Source organism: Schistocerca serialis, chromosome 11 (genome assembly GCF_023864345.2).
Source record: "Schistocerca serialis cubense isolate TAMUIC-IGC-003099 chromosome 11, iqSchSeri2.2, whole genome shotgun sequence".
Classification (NCBI taxonomy): domain Eukaryota; kingdom Metazoa; phylum Arthropoda; class Insecta; order Orthoptera; family Acrididae; genus Schistocerca; species Schistocerca serialis.
The window spans coordinates 162,691,589-162,718,402 of NC_064648.1; the positions used below are offsets into that span (position 1 = coordinate 162,691,589).

General features: G+C 43.0%; 1 protein-coding gene across 2 annotated transcripts; it reads right to left on the reverse strand.

Annotated features, from left to right (window-relative positions):
• Nucleotides 1–3,185: 3,185 nt before the first annotated feature.
• Nucleotides 3,186–24,285, reverse strand: LOC126427119 (THAP domain-containing protein 1-like). Of its 2 annotated transcripts, none has more exons than XR_007576534.1 (3): nt 24,060–24,285; nt 6,826–6,994; nt 3,186–5,636 (listed from the first exon to the last, which is right to left on the reverse strand). XR_007576534.1 is itself a non-coding variant. In XM_050089344.1 (3 exons), the coding sequence occupies exons 1-3, from the start codon at nt 24,111–24,113 to the stop codon at nt 5,508–5,510; spliced, it is 288 nt and encodes a 95-aa protein (XP_049945301.1). In that variant the 5' UTR covers nt 24,114–24,285; the 3' UTR covers nt 3,186–5,507. The 2 variants fall into 2 exon arrangements, 1 of the variants encoding a protein (XP_049945301.1); XM_050089344.1 differs by having other exon boundaries at nt 6,890–6,994.
• Nucleotides 24,286–26,814: the final 2,529 nt, after the last annotated feature.

A 26,814-nucleotide genomic window follows, 5' to 3' on the forward strand; every position in this document is an offset into this window, starting at 1 on the left:
AATGTGCAGCTGCAACCACGTCGGAAATCTCTTCACGTGAATCACCCGAGTACAAATGACAGCCCTCGCAATACACTGCCCTCTTATAACTTGTGAACGCGATACTGCCGCCTTATGTATACGTGTGCATGTCGCTGTCCCACGAGTTTTTGTCACCTCGCCGTATACGAATGCATCACCAATGCGCAGCACACTCGTCGACTGCTGTCACATTTCGTGGTCGAACGGAGTTAGCCGGAGGTAAGGCGCGCTACCTTTCTCATAGCTGACTTCTGTATCGTCCATTTGTTGTGGTTGTTGTGTTACCCAGCAAACATTTCTTCATTATTGAACAGTCTGTGTTGCAGGGCCTGCCGAAGTGCCAATGTTATACCAGGGATGGAGGTAAGTGAGGGGGTGGGGCGCTATGGGGGCTATAGACCCTCCCCCCCCCACCCACCTGATTATCATATTACACTGGATAAAATGACTTCAGAAATCAGCGAATATATTACTACAACAGATTCAATCACTCTTTAAATAATTATGCAGCAATATAGGTTGCTATGTATCTCAAACACAGGTTAACAAAAGAATAACAGCGGGAAATTGCTTACTATCTATACCAATAAATATCATTTAACTTAAAATGGGCGTCTTATTATTTATTAATACACATTTTTACCCTGAACTCCAAAACAGTTGGCTCTGAGCACTATGGGACTTAACATCTGAGGCCATCAGTCCCCTACAACTTAGAACTACTTAAACCTAACTAACCTAGGGACATCACACACATCCATGGCCGAGGCAGGATTCGAACCTGCGACCGTAGCAGTTGCGCGGTTCCGGACTGAAGCGCCTAGAACCACTCGGCCACCGCGGCCGGCTTCCAAAACAGTTAACAAAAACCACTTTAAGCAACACTAAATTTTACCATTTTGTCATTGGAGGACCCCAGCTCTCCTTTTGTTAAGCAATATTCCATTCCCCAACAATTAGCCATCCCCCCTCGACCGACTTGTAGAATCGCCCCTGTATTATTTATACGGCCACCGCTGTGACGTCACGACGCATGCTGTGAGTCTCGTTTCTAGACGGTGTCCCTTTGAGCAGTCGCAAGCGGGGTCACGCACATGCGCAGAGCTGAGGTCGCATACGAGTAGCGCCCTCTCCCACTTCTGGGTACTCTGTGCGTGGCTGCTGGCTGTACGAGCAGTAGCAGTGAGCAGCCAGCCATTTGGTGCAGAGAAAAATTATTCTGGTACACCCGAGCTGCCAGATTTGTGCAAGTGCACAGCAGCCCGAGTAACACAGCCCGAGTTGTAGTGGGGGATACTCTTCAGGTTAGCCATGTTTACGTTTAGTGCTTTTCCTTTTCTCCCCTCATTTACAGGACTCTCGTCAAATGAAAACAAAATGGATTTCTGTGGCTGGGAGCTATGAAGTGAATTAAAATACATTCACATAGTCATGTAGACTAAAATATTTTATTAGTTTCTGTTCTCCGATTTTATTTCCACGTTATTGGCAACCAAGCTTTAAACGTCTTGTAGAACAGTGAAGTTATTTCTATCAGTTTGCTAAAGAAATTTGGTTTTTATTGATCTTGTCTGCAGCAGCAGTTTTTTTTTTCTTTTTTTATTTAACAAAGTGTTTCATTCCACACTGCTGGCTAATTTCAACTGTTTGCTCAGTTTCAAGTGCACGCTTTCATTTTCTGTCGTATATAGCATTACGCCGTAATAGAGAACCGAGCGTGAGATACCACAGTACTGGTACTCCAAGAAAACTAGCATCCCAAATACCACTCAGAAAAGCTTAATACTAGGTACTCGACTGTGAATCAAAGTACGAATGTGCACTTTAAGCCAAATTATGTATTTTAGTATGGTTTACGAACTTCACATGCACTTGGAATATTCTCCGATGTCCTGTTTCTTTTACGATATAATAATATCTCTTAACACTATCTGTGTACCAGCATACATAAACATTCATTTGAAGATGACTAAGCAGGCAAATTGGTAAGCAGTTATGCATAAAGTATTTCATTTCAAATATATTAACAGCTTTAGCAGAATTTTACAAGTCTTCCTTCGGTGAAACAATGTGTTTCGATCGAGAAGTGTTTCAGCACTTGTCCGTTACCTCCTCTATGCTTGTGGTTATTTAATAATTTATGTTGTCTTCATCTTAAATTTACAGAATGCCGTTCTGTGGTAAATTATAGACTGGCAGCACATTGCCTCATTACTGTAACTCCGCACATGGCTTTCTATTTGTTCCTAGAGCACAACACACACTGCCAACTGTACAGTTTCTCGGCACGTCACAGATAACTTTCTATACTTTTTATACACTTTAAAATAGTCTTGAAATAACTTATTATCCACAGTTCCAGTGTGTACGAGTAACAAGTTCTTTCTTTCTAGTTCATTCACTTTTTTTTGCAAGAAATTTATATCCTTTTTTTACTAGCTTTTTCCAGTGTGTGAAGATAGAAATCTCATCAGAAATACTACATAGCGGTATTGCAGGGTACAAACAAATAAAATCTATGTTCAAGTCATCACATAGCAAAATATTGTGATACTTTGAGCTGAATACTCTAGTTGTAAATTGAATATTACTCCAGACCTGCTTCCTTATTTTGCACTCCTTATCCGGATAGGAAATGGTAAAACAATTGCCCTAAGTACAATAACTCCCTATGTCCCCTCTGAACACCATGACACAGTGCTTCACACGATGCCTTAATACGCACGAAATTTCAAACACAAATGCGAGGAAAAGCGTACGTGCCGAGCAAGCGCCGTGCACGTCATCGCAGCTGTGTGTGCGCAGTAATTCCCATTTTCTGCCGCTCCCAGGTAACTTCTCCATTTCCACAAACTAAGCTGACACAGTGCAATGGCTGCAAACGTAGAGTCAGAGTCATTTCCCACATACGGTCAACTTAGTTTGCATATGCAGCAGAAGTATTGTAGTTTCGAAAGTTTCATTTTCAGTTATGTTACGTGCTGTGGCTTTGGCTGTACTTTTTGAGCTGAGAAGGGAGGGAAACTTTACAGACTTCCTTCTGTATTAATTGATGTAGATACACCGTACGTATAAAAGGCTACTGAAATTCAGAGAAACAAAAACTAAGGAAAGCAAATGAATTACAAGAAAAACAAAAGTGATGGGAAATCACAAAAGTCAAATATGTACACAGGTTGAAAGATGAAGTTTTTATTTATATATTCATCATTCTGAACCCTTGACAGGGGTATACTCTACTTGCAAAATGTAGCAAATATTACACGAGATAATAAAAGCACTCCACACTCTGAGAAAGAAACGTAAAACAAAAATATAAAAATAACTGTACGTAAAAGAAAAATGAGAACATTTGAAGAAAAATCGTTAACACAGATTTTATGTCTCAACATGCTAATGTATGTCAATTTTTCAAATCATTTAGTAAAAAGTGATTTCGGAAGCCACAGTTTCTGCAATAACTTTGTCATGGCCTGCTTCTACTGCCTTGTGTCACTAAACCTTATATCTTATTTCCCTCCCTTAGAAGCAGATGAATTCTTGTTGCTAGGAAGCTGTGAATTATTTTCTCCTGTACACTGTGGCAGGCTGGGAAAACTACTTTCTCCTCCACTGACGCAACCACAGAAGTGGCTACATCAGAGAGCAACAATTCACCTGAGAGTAACATCTTTTTGTTTGCTTCTCAACTACACCTCCGCCTTTTGAAATACAAACAAAACCTCACTTGCTGGCTCAATAAGTGAGGTCTCTAAAGGATTTTAGTTGTAAAAGCACGTTCACAGACATACAGACATTTTCTCTAGACGCTATTGGGCTCCCCTCGAAAAATTTACAAAGTTCGTGACGCTTCATAACTTGCCTAACAGTGTGACCACATAAATAGTAGAGAGACTGGTGCTCACCATCACACACAGCATTACGAAGGGGGCCATCAACTTCCTCGGAACACTTATCCTCATCTTCACTTAGCGATTCCCCCATTAATTTTATTTTCATTATTATCTGTGACAGTAATAAAGATCAGAGAAAGAGCAATAACCCTCAGTGCCAATTTCTACTCTTGTGGTGCTGGTATGGGACTTTTGAACCTGACCACTGAAAACAGATTTTCTAAGGATCTTTTGTAAATCTACTCGACAGCAAAAATTTAAATTTATTCTCATTCAGGAATGTGTCCTAAAATTCCAAAATACTGGCAGTTATCAAAACTATGCCAGACTGAATTGGTTTCCAGGCACTGTTCAGGCCAATTTCCAAGTTGTCAAATAATCACAGTGTCCTAAAGATGGCAGAGAGCCTCACTGTATGTTTGTTCATCAGAACAACTCAGAGCCATAACTGGAGCTCTGGATGTCATGAGGAAAGACCACTCACGAACGTGCTTTAGAAATCGTGCTGTGGTTAAAGTATTTTGCTGCGGTTTCTCTGTCTAGACAGCATACTCACTGGCTGCTGCAGTCTCGCTGTTAATTAGGGCAGTAGCCGAGCCAACTTTCATTTTCTCGTAATTGTTTGGCCTCAGACACCCCTCACACAGTTCTGGTACCAGTTTAAGACTTAAACCACTGTCTACCTCAAGCCACTGTTATACACGATTTATATGTACCTCATTACAAGGCAGATCACGTTCCGCGACAACATTTTGTGAAAGGAAGACTGATTGCCCATTGACTAACTGAATCCTCATACTTTTCAAAATGTGTGGTGAATCTGTGAGGAAAATTAGTTTCCTATTATTATCACAAGGATACTGGCAGAAACTAATTCTGAAAACCTTTCGACAACAATTCCAAATTCTCGCCATTCAGCTCGATTGTGCCCTGCCGTATCTGACACGATGCAGTGAACATTGTACGAATGCCCGAGATTCTCTAATAATGTTTATAATGATGTCTTTGACATGAGAACTGGAAAAAAGATGGCCATGTGTAATGGTAAAATGGCTCTAAGCACTATTGGACCTAACATCTGAGGTCACCAGTCCCTGTAATGGTAACCTATGATTTCTTTCCATCTTGAGGTGGTACCACCCAGCATAAAAACTAATGCATGAGAAGCTGTAGTTGTTGCAAGGGCAAGATTTGATGGAGGTATGGTATGATTACCAATGATGCAGCCATTGCTTCAATCATATTCGAATGATGGATTGACACTAAACTCATCCGTCACGAGAACACTATGTTTCTCCCCTGATAACATGTGCCCAAGCTTGACTTTCAGCGAACTTATGAGCTCCCTCAGCACAACAGGCCTAAATTTTACATTCTGTAGCGAACATCTCACGGTTCTGTCTGAAGGAAATGGAAGTTTATTTTCCAGCAGGACTTTGTACCCTATACCACCACAAGCTAGTCTAATTTTCAGCCCTTCCTGCAGCGTTTCCCCTTTGTTAATATTGCAAACTGATCTGCGCCAAATAAACCGTGCACACCGGCAAGGAGGTTGTCTTTAGTAAAAGGCACAAAAGAAGAGAGGTTGAGTTTTCAGTTTAAAACTTCAATTTCAGCATGAAGCTGTTTTACTCGGTTCTTCAGGGTGGTGACTTCATCTTCTATTGGGTCCATGTTCTCTGCAGGACTGATGCCATTGGTCACATTTGAAGGCTCTCCAACCTATGAAACACAGATCTGCAATATTACAATCTTCAAAAATAAAAAGCATTTAACACTATAATATGTTTTTAAGTAGCCAGGGATTGTTTCCCAGTATGCTATCATATGTGATTTACAGCTACATAAGGTGACAAAATGTTAGTTTCGAAGCACAAAAGCAAATTATGACAATCTGGGTCGTATTATTCCAGGTGTGCGCTTACTACTATGAAATGCAAAATTAATGCCATATATTAAAGTGAAATTGTAGATGAGCAATTATACTGAATTCACAACAACACTTCAATCACAACAGAGCATGTCAGGCTTGAACATAAAAATTATAATAGCTGTGGGACCAGTGGTACTTTCTGATGTGGGTTGTAGTGGGGATTACAGTTAAGTGCAAGTAAACATTATTTGCAATAAATGATTAAATTATCCCGTCCAAACCTAACCACAAGATTAGATATCTTAGCACCTGTTGTGGCACATATTGCCAATAAACGCAAAGCTCTGATTACAAAGTTTTAAAAACATGAATGGTAAGGGGAAACTTAAGTAAACTTTAACCAGCTGTGGTAACAAATCAAAGCATCTATTTTCGCATTTAGGTATAATGTTTAACTGTACATTAGAAATACAGTATATACCGTATCCAGTGGCAAGCAGTAGAACGATATAGCAGAAAAGAATGAGGAAAGACATTACCATTTCTTTCACCAGATACCAATACAAGTGGACTGTGTACGTAAGATATGTGGTCCTGTTCACTAAATTACCTTGTGGCAAAGTATTTTGTTCCCTCCATCAACAGACCCTGGACATGCCAGTTTGAAAAATATACAGCTGTTGTGAATGAAATATTTGAATCTGTTTCTGTACACAACTCAGGATTAAAATGAGAGTATGAAACAATTTCGGAAGATGAAACTCTGGGCCACATATTTACTACAACTTTTAGAAAGGTATATGCTTATTGTACTCAATTGACAAAGCATTCCTATGACAAGTTCTACAATACAAGTAAGCCTAGTGTCTGCAAGCATAATGCTGTGAAGGGAAATTTTGTGTGTCCTTCAGATTAAAATAACTAATGTGAACTGCTAGCAGTCACACAAGATTTTCAGAGTGTCATCACAATTCAGCAGCAAGCGACAGCATGACGTGTAAAAAGCTATTGATGCACTGAATGTTATTTTCGAGTTACCTGTATCCTCAGTACGTTTCTCTAGTAGGCCAACAGATTTCCTCTCAGCAGTAGCTTTACGTACCATTGGTGGCTTACGGTAACAGAATATGGTTGGCACAGCATTTGGTTTAAGTTTTTCCACTCCATCAGCTCTGTTGGCTTCAAACTGGTCTGGAGTGAAGTGAGTCTGGTAAACAGAAACAGTACTATCAGCCAATTTAAATACAAACGTTGTGATATAAAAATTTCAAAACTATTCATTATAGCAGTAGTTTATAATATAAAATATATGAAACAGCAATATCAATAGAACCGAGCACACATTCCTCATAACTACACGAAGTGCAAGAAGCTCAGAGGATCATGAATTAGGTACGGTAGCTATACAGAAACACTGCAACATTGATCAGTCTCTCAGCTTCTACCTGCAAACTAATTGAAAAAAAAATTTCATTTTACATGAGAGAACTAACATCTTTCAGGTAATGTATTGTATATTCATTCAAGTTTATTTTTCATAAGATTCATATTTCCTGTGTAGGTTTACGTTTGCTGTTTAACAACAAGTATTGTACGATGGGCATATTGTAGGCCTACCTAGTATTGCCATCTGAGCCTGCCGATTGTACAAGAAGCTGTATTAAAAGCAGTAATTAAAATATCCTGTACTGTTAAGATTGACGTTGCAATTCAGCTATGCTTTTCTTTTCATTTATTTCAATGATTGTTAAAAGGGTAGGCTTACACTGTTAAAAGCAAATAATAGGCAATTTGGAAAAGAACATCACTATCACACCAATTATTTTCATAAAACTTACTGGAAATGATACATTGTTAATTCGTCTTTAAAGAACAGTTAGCCATAGTAGCTTAATTTTCGGAGGATGCAACAACGTACTCTAAAACATTCAAATGTTGCATTTTCCATCTTCCACAGTTGGGCCTACACACTGAATATGCAGCAAAAAACAATGTTTTGCTATTTTGTCTTTTGTGCTGCAAAAAATACGCCCTTACAGCAGTCTGTACATTACAGATCTACTAGAAACGAACCATTTTCACTACTTTTGGTAAAAATTGGCTTGAAATCGACGTACCTTTTAAAAACAATCTTGGCGACTTTAGGCTAACCACGTATAACGATGCACCAAATCTGATCACGAAGTAAGTCAAAAAACAGCAAGTTTATTACACAGTGAGTCTTAAGCCCTAAGATGATTTGTGCTGATCAATACAAACTGTGCTTACTGCACACCAGCTAGAGTCTCTTGTGGGTTGCCAGTTGGTTCTGCTGATTTTCATCAGATTCTGCTGAGTTTCATCAGCTATATTCTCCTCCTTGTTGCATCTCTCCCTTCCGAAGGAATCCTGTACAGTTCTCCTCCCTTTTTGCCTCGAAACAAACAGCCGAAAGCACAGCACTGAGGCATTATTCTACTTAAAACTTCGAAAATACACAACGAGTCCCATGCTTCACACACAATGCTCGGGCCAACGATGGTTTCTAATGTCATGTGATGCGGTCTCTGCCAATCCCGAGATGCGAACGGCAACCAATGCAGGGATATAGGATGGCCGTGCTTTCCTTTATACAGAGCTTTACTACTTCTGTAAACATGCCACAAATCCAGAGCAGCAAAGTGGAGTGCACCTAAACTCACCTTGCTCCCAACTTCGGACTTTCTAGCAAAACGACTTCCTCGTGGAAGAACAAATAGGTATGTTTTAAACCCTCAACTATATGAGCAGGTGGAATCGACAAAGTTTCACAAGTCGGAAGATGGTATGAGACTTGTAGGTGGGACAGATTCTGTAAGGATTCAACGTTCACATTTTGCATTATAAACAACACACGTATATCCTACAGCAGCCTCGAAATAAATTCTCGAACTTGCACAGTTAGGTGCTAATCATTGGTTGGTTGTTTGAGGTTTAAGGGACCAAACAGCAAGGTCATCAGTCCCTTGTTTCAAATGTGGTCCGCTAATGTGACATCTCAGGAAAGTCAGAACAATAAAAGGGAAAAGGCTAAAAACATAAAGGGGCAGTCATGTTGTCAATGGTAAAAACAAAATGAGGGAAGTCAGCAAGAGAACGAACCCAACACTATGCTGAAGCAGCATAGGCAAGACCACCTGTGGCTTAAAAGGTACAACAGCTAGAATGTAGAAAGTACGTATGGGAAAAGCAGACTAACCAAGCCTTAAAAAAAAGGGTAAAAACAGAGGAAAAGGGGAAAAAAAGAGGATTTTGGTCAGGGAATCTCCAAGCACTGCTTGCAGTGGGAGACACCCAAACACTCACCACCCTGCCCCAATACCAGAAAGAGATTAAAAACCTTAAAACTGAGAATAAAAACCACTTTCCCAGAGGAAACCGAGAACCAGAGAGACCATCTGGGAATCGTCAGCCAGCATCAAAGGTAAAGCGTGGGGGAGTCTGTACTTAGCACGCAGAGCCAAAAGAAGGGGGCATTCAACCAAAATGTGGGCTACCGACTGGAAGGCTCCACAACCACAAAGTGGGGGTGGCTCATCACGCAAAAGAAAACCACGGGTCAGCCTGCTATGGACAATGCGGAGACGACACAGTGTGGTCAAGTCCTTTCAGGAGAGGCGGAAGGAAGAACGCCACGGGCCTGGTGTCACCTTATTCGCACGAAGTTTATTAGACAGGGGAGTAGCCTCCCAAGAATTGGCCCATGACTGTGTGAAGTGGGATTTGATATGAAGCCGTAAATCCACTGCAAGAGGGGTTACAGAAAACGGGGGCTAAGTGATTGCTGTCCCAGCCAAACGATCAGCGAGCTCATTACCCGGGATACCCACACGGCCAGGGACCCAAAGGAAGTCAACGGAACAAGCAGCACGGTGAATATCAGCGAGATGGTCACGGATGGCAGAGACCGAGGGATGGTGCGAAAACACCGGTCAATAGCAAGAAGGCCACTCATTGAGTCCGTGCATAACAAAATGCAGTTGTGTTGAGACTGTTTAATAAAGGTAAGGGCCTGGGAAATTGCCATCAATTCCGCAGTAAACACCCCACATGTAGGTGGTAGCAGATGATTTTCCGTTCCGACAGAGGACGTGAAGGCATATCCCACATGATCAGCAGATTTAGAGCCATCAGTGTAAAAAACAACAGCATCCCAAAACTCCCATAAAATTTAGCGGAAAAAGGAACGGAACACCACCAGGGGGGATGGAATCTTTCGGACCTCGGCGGAGATCCATCCGAATTCGAGGCCGAGGAACTAACCAAGGGGGGTGGAGGGGAGGGAGCGAGGAAGGCAGGACAAAGAAGGAAGCTGAAAATCACGGCGAAGAGACGCAAGGTGCAGCCCAGCCGGTAAACCCACCCGAGGGCGGGAGTCGGGTGGACGACGTCCATGGTCTGGAAACAGGATAGAATAGGAGGGATGAGTGGGAGAGGAACGGATAGTGAGTGCATAAGACACCAGAAGCTGGGACCGCCGAACAGAAAGGGGGGGGATCCCAGCTTCAACCAGGAGACTATCAACAGGGCTAGTAGGGAAGGCACCGGTGGCCAAACGGATACCACGATGGTGGACTGGATCCAGCACGGGCAGTGTGGAAGGAGCAGCTGAACCATAAACTTGACAACCACAGAGACAGAACTAGAGCACGATAAAGACGGAGGAGGAGGGAACGGTCCGCACCCCAAGAGGAGTGGGCAAGGAAGCGAAGGACATTGAGTTTACGGAAACATCCTACCTTCAGGTGTCTGATATGGGGCAGCCAAGTGAGCTTGTTGTCAAAAAGAAGACCCAGGAAACGAAACTGTGGGACCGCAGGCAATCGGTGGGCATCGAGATAGAGCTCCGGATCAGGGTGGACCGTAGTACGGCGACAGAAGTGGACCACCCGAGATTTTAGAGGAGAGAATTGGAACCCATGTGAGAGGGTCCACGGAGAGGCATGCCGTATAGCTACCTGGAGCTGCCGTTCTGCAGATGCCATCGAGGAGGAACTAACCCAAATGCAGAAATCATCCACATACAGGGCAGGGGCGACCAAGAGACCGACAGAGGCCACAAGTCCATCGATAGCAATGAGGAAAAGAAGGACACTCAAGACAGAACCCTGTGGGATATCCGTCTCCTGGGTCTGTGGAGAACGAAAAGCAGTACCAACTCGAACTCTGAACGACCGACGGAACAGGAACTGGCGGATAAAAATCGGGAGTGGGCCCCGAAGACGCCACCGATGAAGGGTAAGTAAGATGTGATGGCACCAGGCCGTGTCATAGGCCTTGCGAAGGTCAAAAAACACTGCATCCAAATGGCGGCGCTGGGAAAAAGCCTGCCGAACTGCGGATTCCGAGCGAAGTAAATGATCGATCGGAGACCGTCCCTCTCGAAAGCCACACTGGTAAGGGGACAATAGATCCCGAGATTCGAGGACCCAATAGAGCCGACGGGCTACCATCCGTTCGAGTAACTTACAAACAACATCGGTCAAACTAATTGGCCGATAGCTGTCAACAGATAGGGGGTTCTTACCAGGCTTAAGGACTGGAACGACAATGCTATCCCTCCACTGAGAAGGAAAGTCACCCTGAAGCCAGATACGGTTAAACACCCGAAGAAGATGTTGCCGTTGTGGAGCACTGAGATGTTGAAGCAGTTGGTTATGAACGGAATCTGGGCCGGGGGCCGCATCATGAGAAGAAGATAGAGCAGAAAGAAATTCCCATTCCGTAAAAGGTTCGTTGTAAGATTCCGACTCACAAGGGGTGAAACATAAGGTGCGAGCTTCAGCCCACTGTTTCTGGTGAAGGAAAGCAGCCGGATAGGAGGCTGACGCTGATGCCACTGCAAAATGGGTCGCAAGATGTTCTGCAAGAACTAACGGGTCCTTATAAAGGCCATCTGGGAGGTGAAGGCCTGGGAGGGTCGAGTGCCGATGGCAACCTTGGAGACAGCGAAGTGTGGCCCATACCCGTGACAGGGGGACAGTAGAACCAAGGGAAGAAACGAATCGTTCCCAACATATCCGCTTGCTCTGTTTGATTAAATAACGGGTTTTAGCGCGGAGGCGTTTAAAGGTAGTAAGGCTGGCTACGGATGGGTGCCTCTTAAGGTGTTGCAAAGCTCGACGGCGATCACGGATGGCAATGGCAATGGCCGTACTCCGCCACGGGACTTGCCGGCGACGAAATGGTCCAGATGAGCGCGGGACAGCAAGGCTAGCAGCGCGAACAATCGCGTCAGACACGTCACGTAGGACGTCATCAATACAACCCGACAAAGAGGGAGAAAACACAACCTGTGCAGTGTATAGAGGCCAATCGGCGCGTTGGAAAGACCGAAGAGGTAACCTGTCCATCGGGGAGTGGGAAGGGAGCGAGATAATCGACGGGAAATGGTCACTGTCACAAAGGTCGTCGTGTGGCGACCAGCGTAACGAAGGGTGGAGAGAGGGAGAAGAAAGAGAAAGATCAATGGCAGAAAAGGTACCGTGGCTGGCACTGAAATGAGTAGGGGAGCCATCATTAAGAAGGCACAGGTCGTGGTCTGCAATAAATTGGTCTATGAGAAGACCTCGTCTAGATGGAAAGGCACTGCCCCACAAAGGATGTTGAGCATTAAAATCCCCAAGGAGGAGGAAGGGAGGAGGAAGTTGCTGAAGAAGGGCAGTTAAGGCAGCAGGTGTAAGAGTCCTGTCAGGAGGGAGATAAAGATTGGAAACTGTGACCACAGAGTCTAGGTGGACCCTAACAGCAACCACTTCCAATGTAGTTTGAAGAGGAATCCACGTGCTAGCAATGTCTGTTCGGACCGACATACAAACGCCACCAGAAGCCTGCAGGGGTCCGACCTGATTTCGACAGAAAACACGGAACCCACGGAGGGTCGGTGAGTGAGAATCAGTAAAATGAGATTCCTGGAGAACCACACAAGCTGCAGAGTAAGACGAAAGGAGGGATTTCAATTCCGGAAGGTGACGATAGTATCCATTAGAATTCCATTGCAGAACCACAGAACGATGATTTAAATGGGGACTGAACACGCTAAAGCCAGTCATACCGCCGGGTCCCAACCCGTCACCGCCAAGGAGGGGGTGACACCCGTGAAAGACAGGTCAGAATCCGGTTGTGAAGTCGGGGGAGGGACCTCTGGTGACACCAGAGGCTCTTTGTCCCGGGACTTATGTTTCTTCTTCTTTTCAGGCTGGGATCGAGGGGGGCTGTGTGGCATAAAGGAGCCAGCTGCAGCAAGATCAGGAACAGAAAGAGACTGGGCGACCTGGGGGCCGACAGACTGCGGCTCTCGCGGTCGTCACGCGGCAGCAGACCTTTGGCCTGGAAGGTGCCGGGAAGGGGCATCCCGGGAGAGGCGCCCTCGACCGGCAGACGCCGAAGGAGCGGGACACTTATCCGGCTGGGGAGGGGGAGCAGCGCCCAGAGGAGAAGGTGTGGGAGCCGCAGGGGAGGGGGGAGGAGAGGGGTCCGGGATGGGGGTAAGGAAGGGGGAGGAAGGGGTGAAGATGTAACTAAAGCGTAACTAGATGTCATGGACACAGGGTGAAGATGTGTATATTTCTTACGGGCCTCTCTGTAGGTTAAACGATCGAGGGACTTATACTCCTGTATCTTCTTTTCCTTCTTATATACTGGGCAATCTGGTGAACGTGGAGAATGACTACCGTGACAATTTACACACACAGGAGGGGGAACACAGGGACTCCCCTCCCGGAGTGGATGTCCACAGTCACCACAGAGAGGGGCCTGTGAACAGCGGGAAGACATGTGTCCAAAACGCAAGCACTTAAAACACCTCATAGGAGGTGGGATGCACGGCTTCACATCACATCGATCAACCGTAATCTTAACTTTCTCAGGGAGGGTATCCCCTTCAAAGAGCAGGATAAAGGCACAAGTAGCAATGCGATTGTCTTTAGGACCCTTCTGGACACGCCGAACAAAGTGAACACCCCGCCGTCCGAGATTGTCCCGAAGTTCCTCGTCAGTTTGAAGGATGAGGTCCCTGTGAAAAATCACACCTTGTACCATATTTAGAGACTGGTGGGGGGTAATGGACACAGGAATTGTGCCAAGATGGGTACAGGCACGAAGGGCCGCAGACTGGGCAGCTGAAGCAGTTTTGACGAGCAACGAACCCGACCGCATCTCGCTCAGGGAGTGCACTTCGCCAAACTTGTCTTCAATGTGTTCCACAAAGAATAAAGGTTTTACACTGGTGAAAGTACCCCCATCAGTCCTTGTGCAAACTAGATAACGGGGGAAAGGTTTCGCCCCGAGCCGATGGGCCTGACCCTCTTCCCAGGGGGTAGCCACGGAAGGGAGGGCCGAAGGGGCAGGAGAAGCAGCACTCTAAGAGTCAGTTCCACGCAGAGAGACGGCCGCAGAAGAGCGGCCAGAGGTTTGGACCCTTATGCGTTTCATCTGCATAGCGTCCGCCCTGATACCACCCACTCCGATCAGGGGCTCTCCCCACGGGCGCCACCCAGCCACAGCAAGGGCCGTCTGGCACGGCGGCCATTGCCGGGAGTTCCGATGCTCCGGGACGACGAGCAACCACTCCAAGGCATGCATGAGGAGGTCACAGCTCAGGTATCAGAAGTGTGATCCCTGTGTGTTCAGGGGGCGCAACCAAAAGGGTACATAGCGACCCCACCACACGGGCTGGCTACCGTGCTGGCTATGCACCCTAGCATCGGACAACGACGTGAAAGAAAAGGTGGAATGTACTAGGAGGGCGCACGTCGGAGACACTAGGTAAGGTGCTCTTCCCCAAATGGCTCACACTACGGAAGAGAAATTTTGTAATGGAGGTCAAACCCCAGAGGGGGAGCAAGGAATGCCAAAAGGAGGAGATGATTACGCAACAAAGCCGGAGTGTAAAACCAACAGAACCAGGAGGATAGCGGGGGCCAACATAAGCAAGGACACCAATAGAGGGAGAGGAGAGGGCGAGGGGAAAGGAGTAAGGAGGGGAAGGGGAAGGAAATGCAGCCCTGGAGAAAGAAGGCCGCAATAGCTCGGGGCCCCGTGCTCTCCACGCACGTATCCACAAAAGAGTTGTGGACCCCCTGCAGGGGGGTGCTACTCATTTTCAATTGTTTGCGCCAGCTGTATGCTACCATCAAAACATGAATTTCTATAAGAGCGTCAGGTAACTCTAAATAGCAAGGCAACTTCATTAACTCTATTGAACGTAATCCCAGTTTATCAGTTACTATTTGCAACTTACTAAAACGGTTTTTGCCCCTACATTTTGTACAAGTTAACTGCATGCATGTACTCTTCAGTCATTTATGTACCATTTAGATTGCGGATTCTTTCTGGCATTCCGAAATAAGTGTCTCGCATGTAGTATATGTCGATATGCATTCTGGCACCCAGCCGTTGGTGACTGTGTGTATACAGTAGGCTTGTAACACATAACTGAGATATTTCGTGATCTTAATTCGAGAGGGAAGTGTCCGTAAAAGTAGTGAAGATGGGAACAGCACTTCATCCAGAAATGTCATCCAACCTTGCTATGTGACTCAGCATTTATTGTGTCACAGTGAAAACTTCATATGCCTCTTCACTTCTGGTGCCACAGTATCTTTATTTCTCAGATAAGTTTCCATATTTTCATAGCTATCTTTTGACCTATTAAGTGAAACAACCTGTAACTCATAGCAGTAAGACTGAGCAGTGATTTTAATAATCACCAGCAGTAGGAATGTAAAGATTACGCGATTCAATTAATCTTCTCCACCTCTTTGTTTATTGCTGTTTGGATATTTCAGACTACATATAATTTATAGAAATGCAATTTTTCCATCTGCTAGTACTGCTGCCGCTCAGAGTTATAGAATGATAGCTATTAGAATTTCATGTGTGCATTTATTGACATGGAGATACTAGGTAATTAATTTTTTGTCTACATCACCCAGAACACCGAACAGGCTACTATGTCTAAATCGTACCGAATGGGGAGGAGCAGTGGATGGAACACTGGAATCTTATTCAGAAGGCAACGATTCAGAGCCACGTCCAGCCATCCTGATTTATCATTCCCCTAAATCACTTCAGCAAAATGCTGGCATAGTTCCTTTCAAAGTGCATGGCCTTATTTCCTTCACCATCTTTCGCTAATCTGAGCTTTTAATCCATCAATAGAGACTTCATTGTTGCTTCTGGATGAATCAGACTGAACAGTGGAAAAGCTATTGTCACCACAAACCACGTGGAACCGGGAGGGCATGCTACACCCTGGTCTTCGACATCAACAAAATAGAACAAGACTGAAGTCGGCTATGTTAGTGCAGTGCAATTACTTGATGTTACCCTGAAACAAAACGATAAAGGTGGTGTTGTGGGCAGTTTCATAAAATATCTGACAACATTTTTTGAAAGCAATTAAAAGGCACAGAGTAAGAACACTGTAGCACATCAATAAATTTGGTGTATTTTACACGTGTGTGCGCATGCTATTTAAAGAAATATTAATTTCTATCCTGGAAAGAAACTAAATCCTCATTACTTCCTGAGAGAACTGAATGTGTACGTTTTCACAACACTTGACTGTGTTCGAAATGACTACTGTCAGTGACTGTAATTGTGTAGCTCTGTACTCGCTCCCCCACGAACCACGGACCTTGCCGTCAGCGGGAAGGCTCGAGTGGCTCAGCGATACAGATGGCCGTACCGTAGGTGCAACCACAATGGGAGGGTATCTGTTGAGACAACAGACAAACGTGTGGTTCGTGAAGAGGGGCAGCAGGTTTTTCAGTAGTTGCAGGGGCAACAGTCTGGATGACTGACTGAACCAGCCTTGTGACATCAAGCTAAATGGCTTTGCTGTGCTTGTACTGCAAACAGCTGAAAGCAAAGGGTAACTACAGCTGTAAGTTTTCCTGAGGGCATCCAGCTTTACTGTACAGTTAAATAATGATGGTGTCCTCTTGGATAAAATATTATAGATGCAAAATATTTCCTCATTTGGATCTCCGGACAGGGACTACTCAGGAAGGTGTCAGTATCAGGAGAAACAAAACTGGGGTTCTACATTTCGGAGCGTTGAATGTCAGATCCCTGAATTGGGCAGGTACGTTAGAAAATTTGAAAAGGGAAATGGATGGGTTGAAGTTACATATAGTGGAAATTAGTGAAGTTCGGTGGCAGAAGAAACAGGTCTTCTGCTGATGTGAATACAGGGTTATAAATACAAAATCAAATAGGGGTAATGCAGCAGTAGGTTTAATAATGAATAAAAAAATTGGAACGTGGATAAGCTACTACAAACAGTATAGTGAAGGCCTATCACAGTAGTACAAGTTTATATGCCAACTAGCTCTGCAGATGAAGCGATTGAAGAAATCGCTCAGAGAGATAAGGGAGACCAAAATTTTATAGTCCATAGGGACTGGAATATGGTAGAAGGCAAAGGAAGCGAAGGAAATGTAGTAGGTGGATTCTGACTGGGTGTAAGAAATGAAAGAGGAAGCCACCTGGTAGAGTTTGGTACAGAGCATTACTTAGCCATTGCCAACACTTGGTTTAATCATGGAAGAAGGTTGTACATGTTGAAGAGAGTTGGTGACACTGGAAGGTTTCAGATTGATTATGTAACGGTAAGACAGATTTGGGAACCAGGATTTAAATTGTACGACATTTCCAGGGGCAGATGTGGACTCTGACCACAATTTAATGGTTATGAACTATAGGTTAAAACTACAGAAACTGCAAAAGGTAGGAATTTAAGGAAGTGGGACCTGGATACACTGAAAGAACCATACTTTGTAGAGACTTTGAGAGACAGCATTAGAGAACAATTGACAAGAACACAAGAAAGGAATACAGGAGATGAAGAATGGGTGGCTCTGAGAGATGAAATAGCGTAGCAAGCAGAGAATCAAGTAGGCTGAAAGATGAGGGCTAGTAGAAATCTTGGGGTAACACAAGAAATATTGAATTTAACTGATGAAAGGAGAAAATATAAAAATTCAGCAAATGGAGCAGCTAAAAAGGAACACAAACATTTCAAAAATGAGATCAACAGGAAGTGCAACATTGCTAAGCAAGAATGGCTAGATGACAACTGTAAGGCCGTAGAAGCATAAATCAATGGGGATAAGATGGATGTCACCTACGGGAAAATTAAAGAGGCTTTTGGAGAAAATGGAACCACTTGTATGAATGTCAGGAGCTCAGATGGAAAATCAGTTCTAAGCAAAGAAGGGGAAGGTGGAAGGAGTATAGAGGGTCTGTACAAGGGCGATGTACTTTAGGGCAGTATTATGGAAAAGGAAAAGGGCATAGATGAAGATGAGAAGGCAGATACGATACTGTGTGAAGAGGTCGACATAGCACTGAAAGACGCAAGTCCAAACATGGTCCCGGGAGTAGACAAAATTCCATTAGAACTACTGACGGCCTTGGGAGAGCCAGCCATGACAAAACTCTCACCTCGTGGGCAAGATATATGACACACCTGAAATACCCTCAGACATCAAGGAGAAAATAATAATCCAAATTCCAAAGAAAGCAGGTGCTCACAGGTGTGAAAATATCAAACTATCAGTTTAATAAGACACTGTTGCAAAACAGACGTAGGGAAAAACTGAAGACGATGACCTCAGAGAAAATCAGTTTGGATTCTGTAGAAATGTAGGAACATGCAAGCCATTACTGATCCTACGACTTATCTTAGAAGCTAGGTTAAGAAAAAGCAAACCTACGTTTATAGCAACTGTAGACTAAGAGGAAGCTTTTAACAATGTTGACTGGAACATGTTCCTTCATATTCTGAAGGTGGCAGGCATAAGATACAGGAAGCATAAGGCTATTTACAAATTTTACTTAAACAGGATGGCAGTTACAAGAGTCAAGGGGCACAAATGGGAAGCAGTGATTGGGAAGGAAGTGTGACAGTGTTGTAGCTGATCTTCAATGTAATTCAATCTGTACATTGTGCAAGCAGTAAAGGAAACAAAAGAAAAATTTGGAGAAGACATTAAAATCCAGTGAAAAGAAATAAAAAACTTGAGGTTTGCCGATGACATTGCAATTTTGGCAAAGACTCAAAGAACTTGTAAGAACAGTTGAAGGGAATGGACTGTGTCTTGAAACGAGGATATGAGATGAACATCAACAAAAGCACAACGAGGAAAATGGAATGTAGTGGAATTAAATCAGGTGATGCTGAGGTAATTAGATTAGATGACACACTTAAAGGAGTAGAGGAGTTTTGCTGTTTGGGCAGCGGAATAATGATGATCAAAGTAGAGAGGATATAAAATCAGACCATGATAATTCTGTGCACACCATATCTCACAGTCTTCGGACTGGCCAGATTTTTTGTGAGATGGTAGTACAGAAGTGGTGGTGGTGGTGGTGGTGGTGGCAGTATCATCAACCGCAGTTGATGAAACCAAAACCCCAACATCTACAGCTAAAACTACAAAAATTGGAATCAATCATTTCCCTTACATCAACCACAACTATTGATACCAAAAAACCAACGCCTACAACTACAAAAACTAAAACCAAAACCAAAACCACAATACCTCAAAAATCTAAGTATCAAAATCTCTACATAAATTAAAACACATTCAACACACTACGAATATACAAAACATCACAACTCATAAAAAGCAGACAATAAAATAAAAAAAATTACTTACAACATGCACGCACACACACATCATGTCCATACCTAATAACAAAAGCCACACAATAACTTAAACATCTTACCGCACCACAAACGGCAAACCAAAAACACCTAACGTAAATGCCAAACACACAAACAAAAAAAATTAATTGATAACACACTGAAAAATCTTCCAAACCTTACATCGTGAACTACAAACACTGGCAACGACTTCACACACCTTCCACCACACCCACCGTCAAACGCAACAAGACGACACCGACAGACACAACCGACACAAACACCGCGTCGTAATGACCCTGCACACAGCCACACCCTTATGCCAGGGATCAAACCAGGTGCCGATGCTTCCACTCAGCCTCGAAAGCACAATGTGTGATGGTTAAATTGCTAAAATTTTACATAAGTAACAAATTGGTTTGGGGATCCAGAGATGGAGGATGAAAGGAGTGACAGAAGAAGAGCGGAATTTTGGTTATGCCAGAGCTAAACGTTTGTCAGGTTACCATCTGTTGCATGTTATAACCAACTAGGTTGTGGTGGGGGCCAAACTGTTCTGTCATTTTAACTGGACCTAATGAGTCAAATACTCATTTAGAAAATATCAATGAAACGTGCAAATTACTAAATTCGCCGTAAATATTAGGTGGTATATGAGAGAGAGAGAGAGAGAGAGAGAGAGAGAGAGAGAGTATAACGAAGATGACGGATGTTGTTGTATATGTTGTTAATTGCGATAGAGTCAGTTTGTTTTCTTCGGTATTTCTGGGTCTGCAGTGTTTGAAGGATGCCCGATTTTCTGCCCAATATTGTTGTGCGTGGTGAATGATATGTTTATGTCTTTTCCTATTAAGACGTTGGCAGTCTGACATGGTGCTGCATGGGAGATCTTATTTTATGTATGTTTTTGTGCTGTGATTCTTTTGCAATCATTGAGTTTTTCAGGGACTCTACTGCACTGGTGATTTATTATTTCAATTTCTTGTTTACATATATCTTCAGAGTGTTGTAATTGGATTGCTGTTCCTGCAGACAACATACCAGAATGCTGCGATTTTCAGGCTGTGGGATGACGAAAGGAGTTGTGGGTGTTGTAGATTTACAATAAATTAGTTATTTTATTTGCACATTTGGATTTATGTTCAGGTTTTAGTCAGTGACCTCCACATGGACGAGTTCTAAATAGTGATTTGTTTCTTCACATGGAGTTACTCAAGTTACCCTAGAATCCTAACACAAGACACACCTCGTATTAATACAAATAAATCCAACTGACAACTGAAATATTTGTCTGGACTATAGCGAGATATGGAAGTGAAACATGGACAATAAACAGCTTAGACAAGAGTTGAATAGTAGCTGTTTAAATGTAGTGCTGCAGAAGAATGCTGAAGATTAGTGGGTAGACAATCATCAGCGAAGAGGTATTTGCTTTTGAACAAAATCCCACACATACAATATTGTTTTATATTACCAGCTCGATGTTCATGAAGATCTGCCAACTCTGACCAGCAACATGTCTCATTCCAGTTCAATAGTGTGGCGGATCCCAAAACTATTCGCAACAAATGAAATAAAACAATGAGGTATTGATGTGCCACTTCTACACTGTAACAATTAGTTTATCACTTGCAGACCCGGAAATAAAATTCTCCCGTGAAAATAATGGAGGAGGTCATAATCGATAAAGAGGGATATAATTTCGGAGGAGAAAAATTTATGGCACCACCTGTCTAAAAAGTACAATCAGGGTAACAGGAAATATCATGAGACATAAAGTAACAGTTAATTGGATAACGGAGGGAAGTGTCGGCAGTAAAAATTTTGGAGAGAGAGACAAAGCCTCAAATGCAGTAGGTAGGTTGACATGTATGTAGTTTGCAGTAGTTATTCAGACATGAAGAGGCTTGTACACGAGAGACTGGATTGGAGATACGTACGAAACCAGTCTCGAAGGTCACGACCACAACAATATCCGTGCAGCAGTAATGACGCTACGAAAAGCTGTCAGACTGATCACAGGCAAGAAAACCTGCAAGCTGGCTGACCCTCTTGGAATTCCAACCATGTGTTTGTTCTTGCCCAGTTTGTGTCTTATTTTCCTTTTCTGATCATGAGTCAGGAGTCCAACTGCAGCCTTTGGGGCCGCTAAATTCACATACATCTACTATGCCTCAAAAAACTTCAACAGCTGTTACATTCCTTCAAATAACAAAGCTTATACAGAAGTCACAAATGCACAAAGCCACCGAGAGAGGATCAGAGAGTCTAGAATGATTTTTGGACTTGGTTAACTTAAGTAGTTGTAACAAGTTACAGCAGAGTACGGAAGCTGATGTGGAAGAAATACAAGCAGTAACAGCGCACTCTAATGTGAAGGTTTTGCAGTGCCACAGCCAGCCGTGAGTAAACGCAGCTGTCAGCTGTGTCATCGGGGTGCTGAGTGAACTGCTGTCGACTGGACCAATGTGTGACGTTACTGTCGCTCCAATTGGCAGAAGTGGATACACTAATTACAGCCTGCATCTGAATAGGGTGACGCGTAGGAAGTGAAAATAGACGAGCATCGGGTCGACAGAAGCGTCCGATCCCACGCATCGGCTTTGACCCGTGACATAAGGGTGTTGTCGTGTGTGACGTCATGACGGCGTGGAATTTGGTTTGTGAGTGTGGCGTGTTTGTAGATGTCGTCGTGTTGTGGTTTGTTGTGCTCTCTGGTGGTATGTTCAGGGTTTTCGTTTGTGTGGTGTAATGGGCTCAGTTCGCTTTTGCTCATTATCCAGAATTGTTCGAGTGTCTGCTGTGTTTGTAGTGGAATTTGTTTCAGTCAGTTAACGATTTTACGCGAAGGCTAATTTAGTGTTGTTCGCTGTACGTCCTGTGGTAATTTTAGTAAAATTAATCGGTTGTTGTTTTTGTTCAGGAATGGATATGACGGATAAAATTAACAGTGCACAGGTCAATGGAAGTGTTCGATCCTAATGTGTGGCTGTGTATGTTGGTATTGGTATCGGCAGATGTTTTTGAGCTATATAGGCCAAGGGAAGTGTCTGATCCTAATTTATGGGATCGGGAGCTGCTGTTGAGCTATATACGTCAAGGGAAGTGTCCGATTCCATATGATTTTGTGTCTAGTGGTATTTGGGGAGTTTTGTGATGTCTGTTTTTTTCGGCGTTTTGTGTGATTTTGTATGGGGGTAGGTGTCTAAATTTGTTTATATTTAGTTTGCCTCCACCCAAAAAACACCCCAATTCCCTAATCACACTAACGGGACAAGCACGGGAAATGGGGTGATTTGGGTGGGGGGGCAAACGAAATATAAACAAATTTAGACGCCTTGCATAGCTACAACGTGTAAGTGAAGACAGCCATGCATGAATACCCACCCACCTCCCCAGGGGTCGTAACCCCTGCAACCCATAGAAAATAAAGATGCTTCAGTAGCTGATTAGTGTTTTTTTGTCTTTTTTTTAAAAAAATCTCACGGGATACAACGAACAGATCAGAAAGATAAATATAATAAACTAAAACAAAAATTGGAGGAAACAGATAATTAAAATAAGTAATAAGTGTTTTTAAATTTAAAAAAAAACATCTCAGGAGATAGAATGAACAGATCAGAAAAGTAAATAAAATAAGACAAAACAGAACTGGAGACAGCCACACTCAAACCAAACTCCGCGCCGTCATGACGTCACACGACAAAACCCTTACATAGCGGTTCACATTGACAAAAAGAGGTTGGGGCAGCAGAGGTTGGGGTATCACAAATCCGTTCCGCAGTTTTAAATGCCTCTGGAATAATGCGACTCAAATTATAGTTGGCTGATCTCATTACGTATACTGTGTATTAAAGGTGCAAAAAATTCGTAACTGTCTATTACAATTATATTTAAAAATGAAAAAGACGTTCATCTGCAAAACAACAAAAGTTTAGAAATATTACTGATAATGACAACACACACGTTCGAGTAATACACAATAATACCTTATCTATGGCATTCCACTTACAGAATTGCTTGAAAGCAATTTAATTTTTAATTTAAAAACTTAGCATCTCCTCTTTAGTAACATTCATTCCTTGGTACGTAATTTCCGTTCGGTTTAACGTATCACAATATTTTACACACATGCTGAAGCTGTAGTTGCACTTGAGATCGTTTACTGCAGTAACATCTTACACAAACAGTTGTAAAATAACGAGAAATTAAGAAATCAATTATGATATCCTCATTCCGTTTGCTTTCGTTTTGCGTTTGTCTTGTTTCGTTTTCATTCGTCACGTCCCGTGTCGATAAATTAAACACAAGGGGGGAGAAAAAAAAAAAAAAAAATTAGAAAACCATGCTTCAGGATTTGCACACCACTAATTGAAACGTGACTTGTCTTGGGGCTCAGTTATGGCATTTTTCTGTTTCCAACAACTGTACACTTATGCAAGCACCGATACTGCACGTCTGAATTTAACCTCAACAATCCACTACTAGTTACGTCAAGAACTTCAATAAGTTAAACTACTGCAGGTCTCTGCTACGTGATATACTCGTTGCGGAATCCTACATTTTCTAATCCACGTTAATGCGTGAAAATTGCACTTACTTTACACAACGCAGTTGCTTTTGTATTCTGCCAGTTTGCTCTGCAGATGTTCATCAGCCGTATTATTCTTCTTGATGCATCCCTCTCTTCTTCTCTTCGTAAGTACAACTAAAAGCACAGCATTGCTGGTTTTTTCAAGACGAAAATACCCAATATTTCCTATTTTAAACGAACGTGTCACGAATTACAGTCTACTGTAACCTGCGGTGATGTAAATACGGCCATCCATACTTTGCACTGAGTGACGGCAGCGACTCGACCTGCCATCTGTCTGCGGCAGTTGGTACTGCGGCCAGCAGCTCCTGCCCTCTCGCGTCTCTCCGGTGCACTACGTGCAGCCGGCCAATTGTTTTTTCCGCCATTATACCTCGTGCCGTCTTCTCCAGCCTTAGTCGCGCAACGTACCAAATTCGGAAGATTAACTTATCATAAGACCAATTAAAGGATGTTCATTCTTAGAACTGTTTCCCAAATCAATTACACATCAAAATGTGATTAAGATTCAAATAGAGCAACTCTACAGTTATGCACAAGCAAACAAACAAATAAAACTCATTTAACCTAAGGATGAATTTTGTTCATTTGTGGGAATTCTTTAATGATTATCGACTGGATGGGCAAGAACTGATATAATTAGGAGAGTGAAAATAATCTGGCTTACTCGGCAGTGTTTCCAACACAAATCGAGTATACTGAGCCTCCGATTTGTGCGAAAAAGGAAGCACTACGATTTCCAAATGTGTGTGAAATCTTATGGGACTTAACTGCTAAGGTCGTCAGTCCCTAAGTTTCCACCCTACTTAACCTAAATTATCCTAAGGACAAGCACACGCACCCATGCCCGAGTCGGGACTCGAGCCTCCGCCGGGACCAGCCGCACAGTCCGCCTTAGACGGTACGATTGCGAGTTATGTATGAGACATGCCGGTGAACGTTAACTGCGAGAGCTATTCAGCACCCGAAGGTTGGTCTCATAGCTACGTTGAGATGCGTACAGCGAGCTGCTATTATGGTATAAACTACGGGAATAATACAGATGAGCAAGCTGAAATCAAATAAGAAGACTTTCAGATGCTGCTAGTTTGGTATAAACTACGGTAATAACACAGAGGAGCTTGCTGAAATCATGTGACAAACATTTCAGATACAACGTATAGTGTGATTTCGTCAACCACACCTTTCAAAAATTTAATGGTAGAAAATTTGCTGATCTATGCACCAACATCTGCGTTGACCAGATATGTAGAATACATTACCAAACTTATACCTGGGTATGAAAAATTCTCGCCACTAACATTATACAGACAGGGGCAGGTACAACAATTTTATTAGTAAAAAAGCTATTAGTAAACATTTGGTTCGCGAAGCAGTTGTTTATTACCTCTAAGAGTTTCCTGTCAAAGTTCTAAATTGGAAATGAGAGATGCTGAACGAACGCACTGTTGCTCGTCGTCGCCGATAGATGGCACACCACAACTGCAGCGCCGCAAAGCGAAGAGCATCTCAACTCACTGTTCTGACAACACGGCTGCCTCGAGGAAAGAGAATAAACGAATTTTGAACACTAAGCTTTGCAACCTATAGGATTGGCAGAGTTTAATATCAACATCTGTTAACAGTGGTGGCGAAACAGATTGAATGTTCATTAAAAATGGCGGCAAGTGAGAGTTTAGATGGTGTTAACTCTGAATTAAGTTCAAATGGCGGAAGCAAAGCTGTACACCTTGTACGTTATGTCGTATTGCATTCAACAGCGTTGTATATAACATACCGTTGATTGAAGCAAAGCTGTACATCTTGTACTTTATGTCGAATTGCATTCAACAGCGTTGTATATAACATATAGTTGAATAATTTTGTGATTCTAATTCAAGTTGACAGTGTCTTTAAGTGCTATACTTACGATGGGAACAGAACTTCATCCACAAATTTCATCCGGCCTTGCTATGTGACTCGGTACTTATTGTGTTAAAGTGGAAACTTTATATGCCTCTTCACTTCTGCTGCCACAGTGTCTCTATTTCCCAGATAAGTTTTCATACTTGTGTAGATCTCTTTGTGACCAGTTAAGTGAAACAATTGTTCATCGATTCCAGTACATCTGAGCATTATTTGATTCAACTAATAGTCTCTATGTCTTAATTTGCTGTTGTTTGGGTATTTCTGGCTAAAGACAACTGATAGAAATGCAACTTGTGCATTTGCTAGTACTACTACTACTACTACATCTAATTAATTTTTTTTCCTTTATTGTATTTCGATTCCCCCCGAAGGGGGCGGGCTGGCAGCAGCTTAGTACGCTGCTCTGTTTAAAACGTAAGAAAGAAGATAAGAAACAATATAAGCAGGCGATAAATCGGTGACTGAAATTGTAAACCGCGGAAAATTGTGGAAAGTTAAAACAAAAAGCAAAGGGTTGGCAAAGCTAATAAAATACACAGGAAGCAGACAGGGAACATAGTAGACAGACAATTCAAAAACATGGCGACAGTCTGCTTTCTGTTCACAAGAGATATAAAAATCACACCCAGCAACAGTATGATGGCCATTCACAACACTTCAGAGAAGACACAACACTGAACACTCACTGTAAACACTGTATTAAAATGTCGGCACAAAGATAAAACACCATAGCTGAGGGCAGATGGGGGGGGGGGGGGAGAACAAGGAGGGAAGAGAGGAAAAACGAAAGGGGCAATCAAAGGAGGGAGAGGACTCATAAGGGGGGGGGGCAGTGCAGACGCGAGAGGGAATA

Bases quoted from the DNA above. Each gene is read 5' to 3' on its own strand.
- LOC126427119 (XM_050089344.1), bottom strand. From the start codon at position 24,113: ATGAACATCTGCAGAGCAAACTGGCAGAATACAAAAGCAACTGCGTTG. The intron at 6,995-24,059 runs GTAAGTGCAATT...TCTGTTTACCAG, and splicing joins AAGCAACTGCGTTGTGTAAA to ACTCACTTCACTCCAGACCA. The intron at 5,637-6,889 runs GTACGTAAAGCT...TGTGTTTCATAG, and splicing joins GTTACCGTAAGCCACCAATG to GTTGGAGAGCCTTCAAATGT.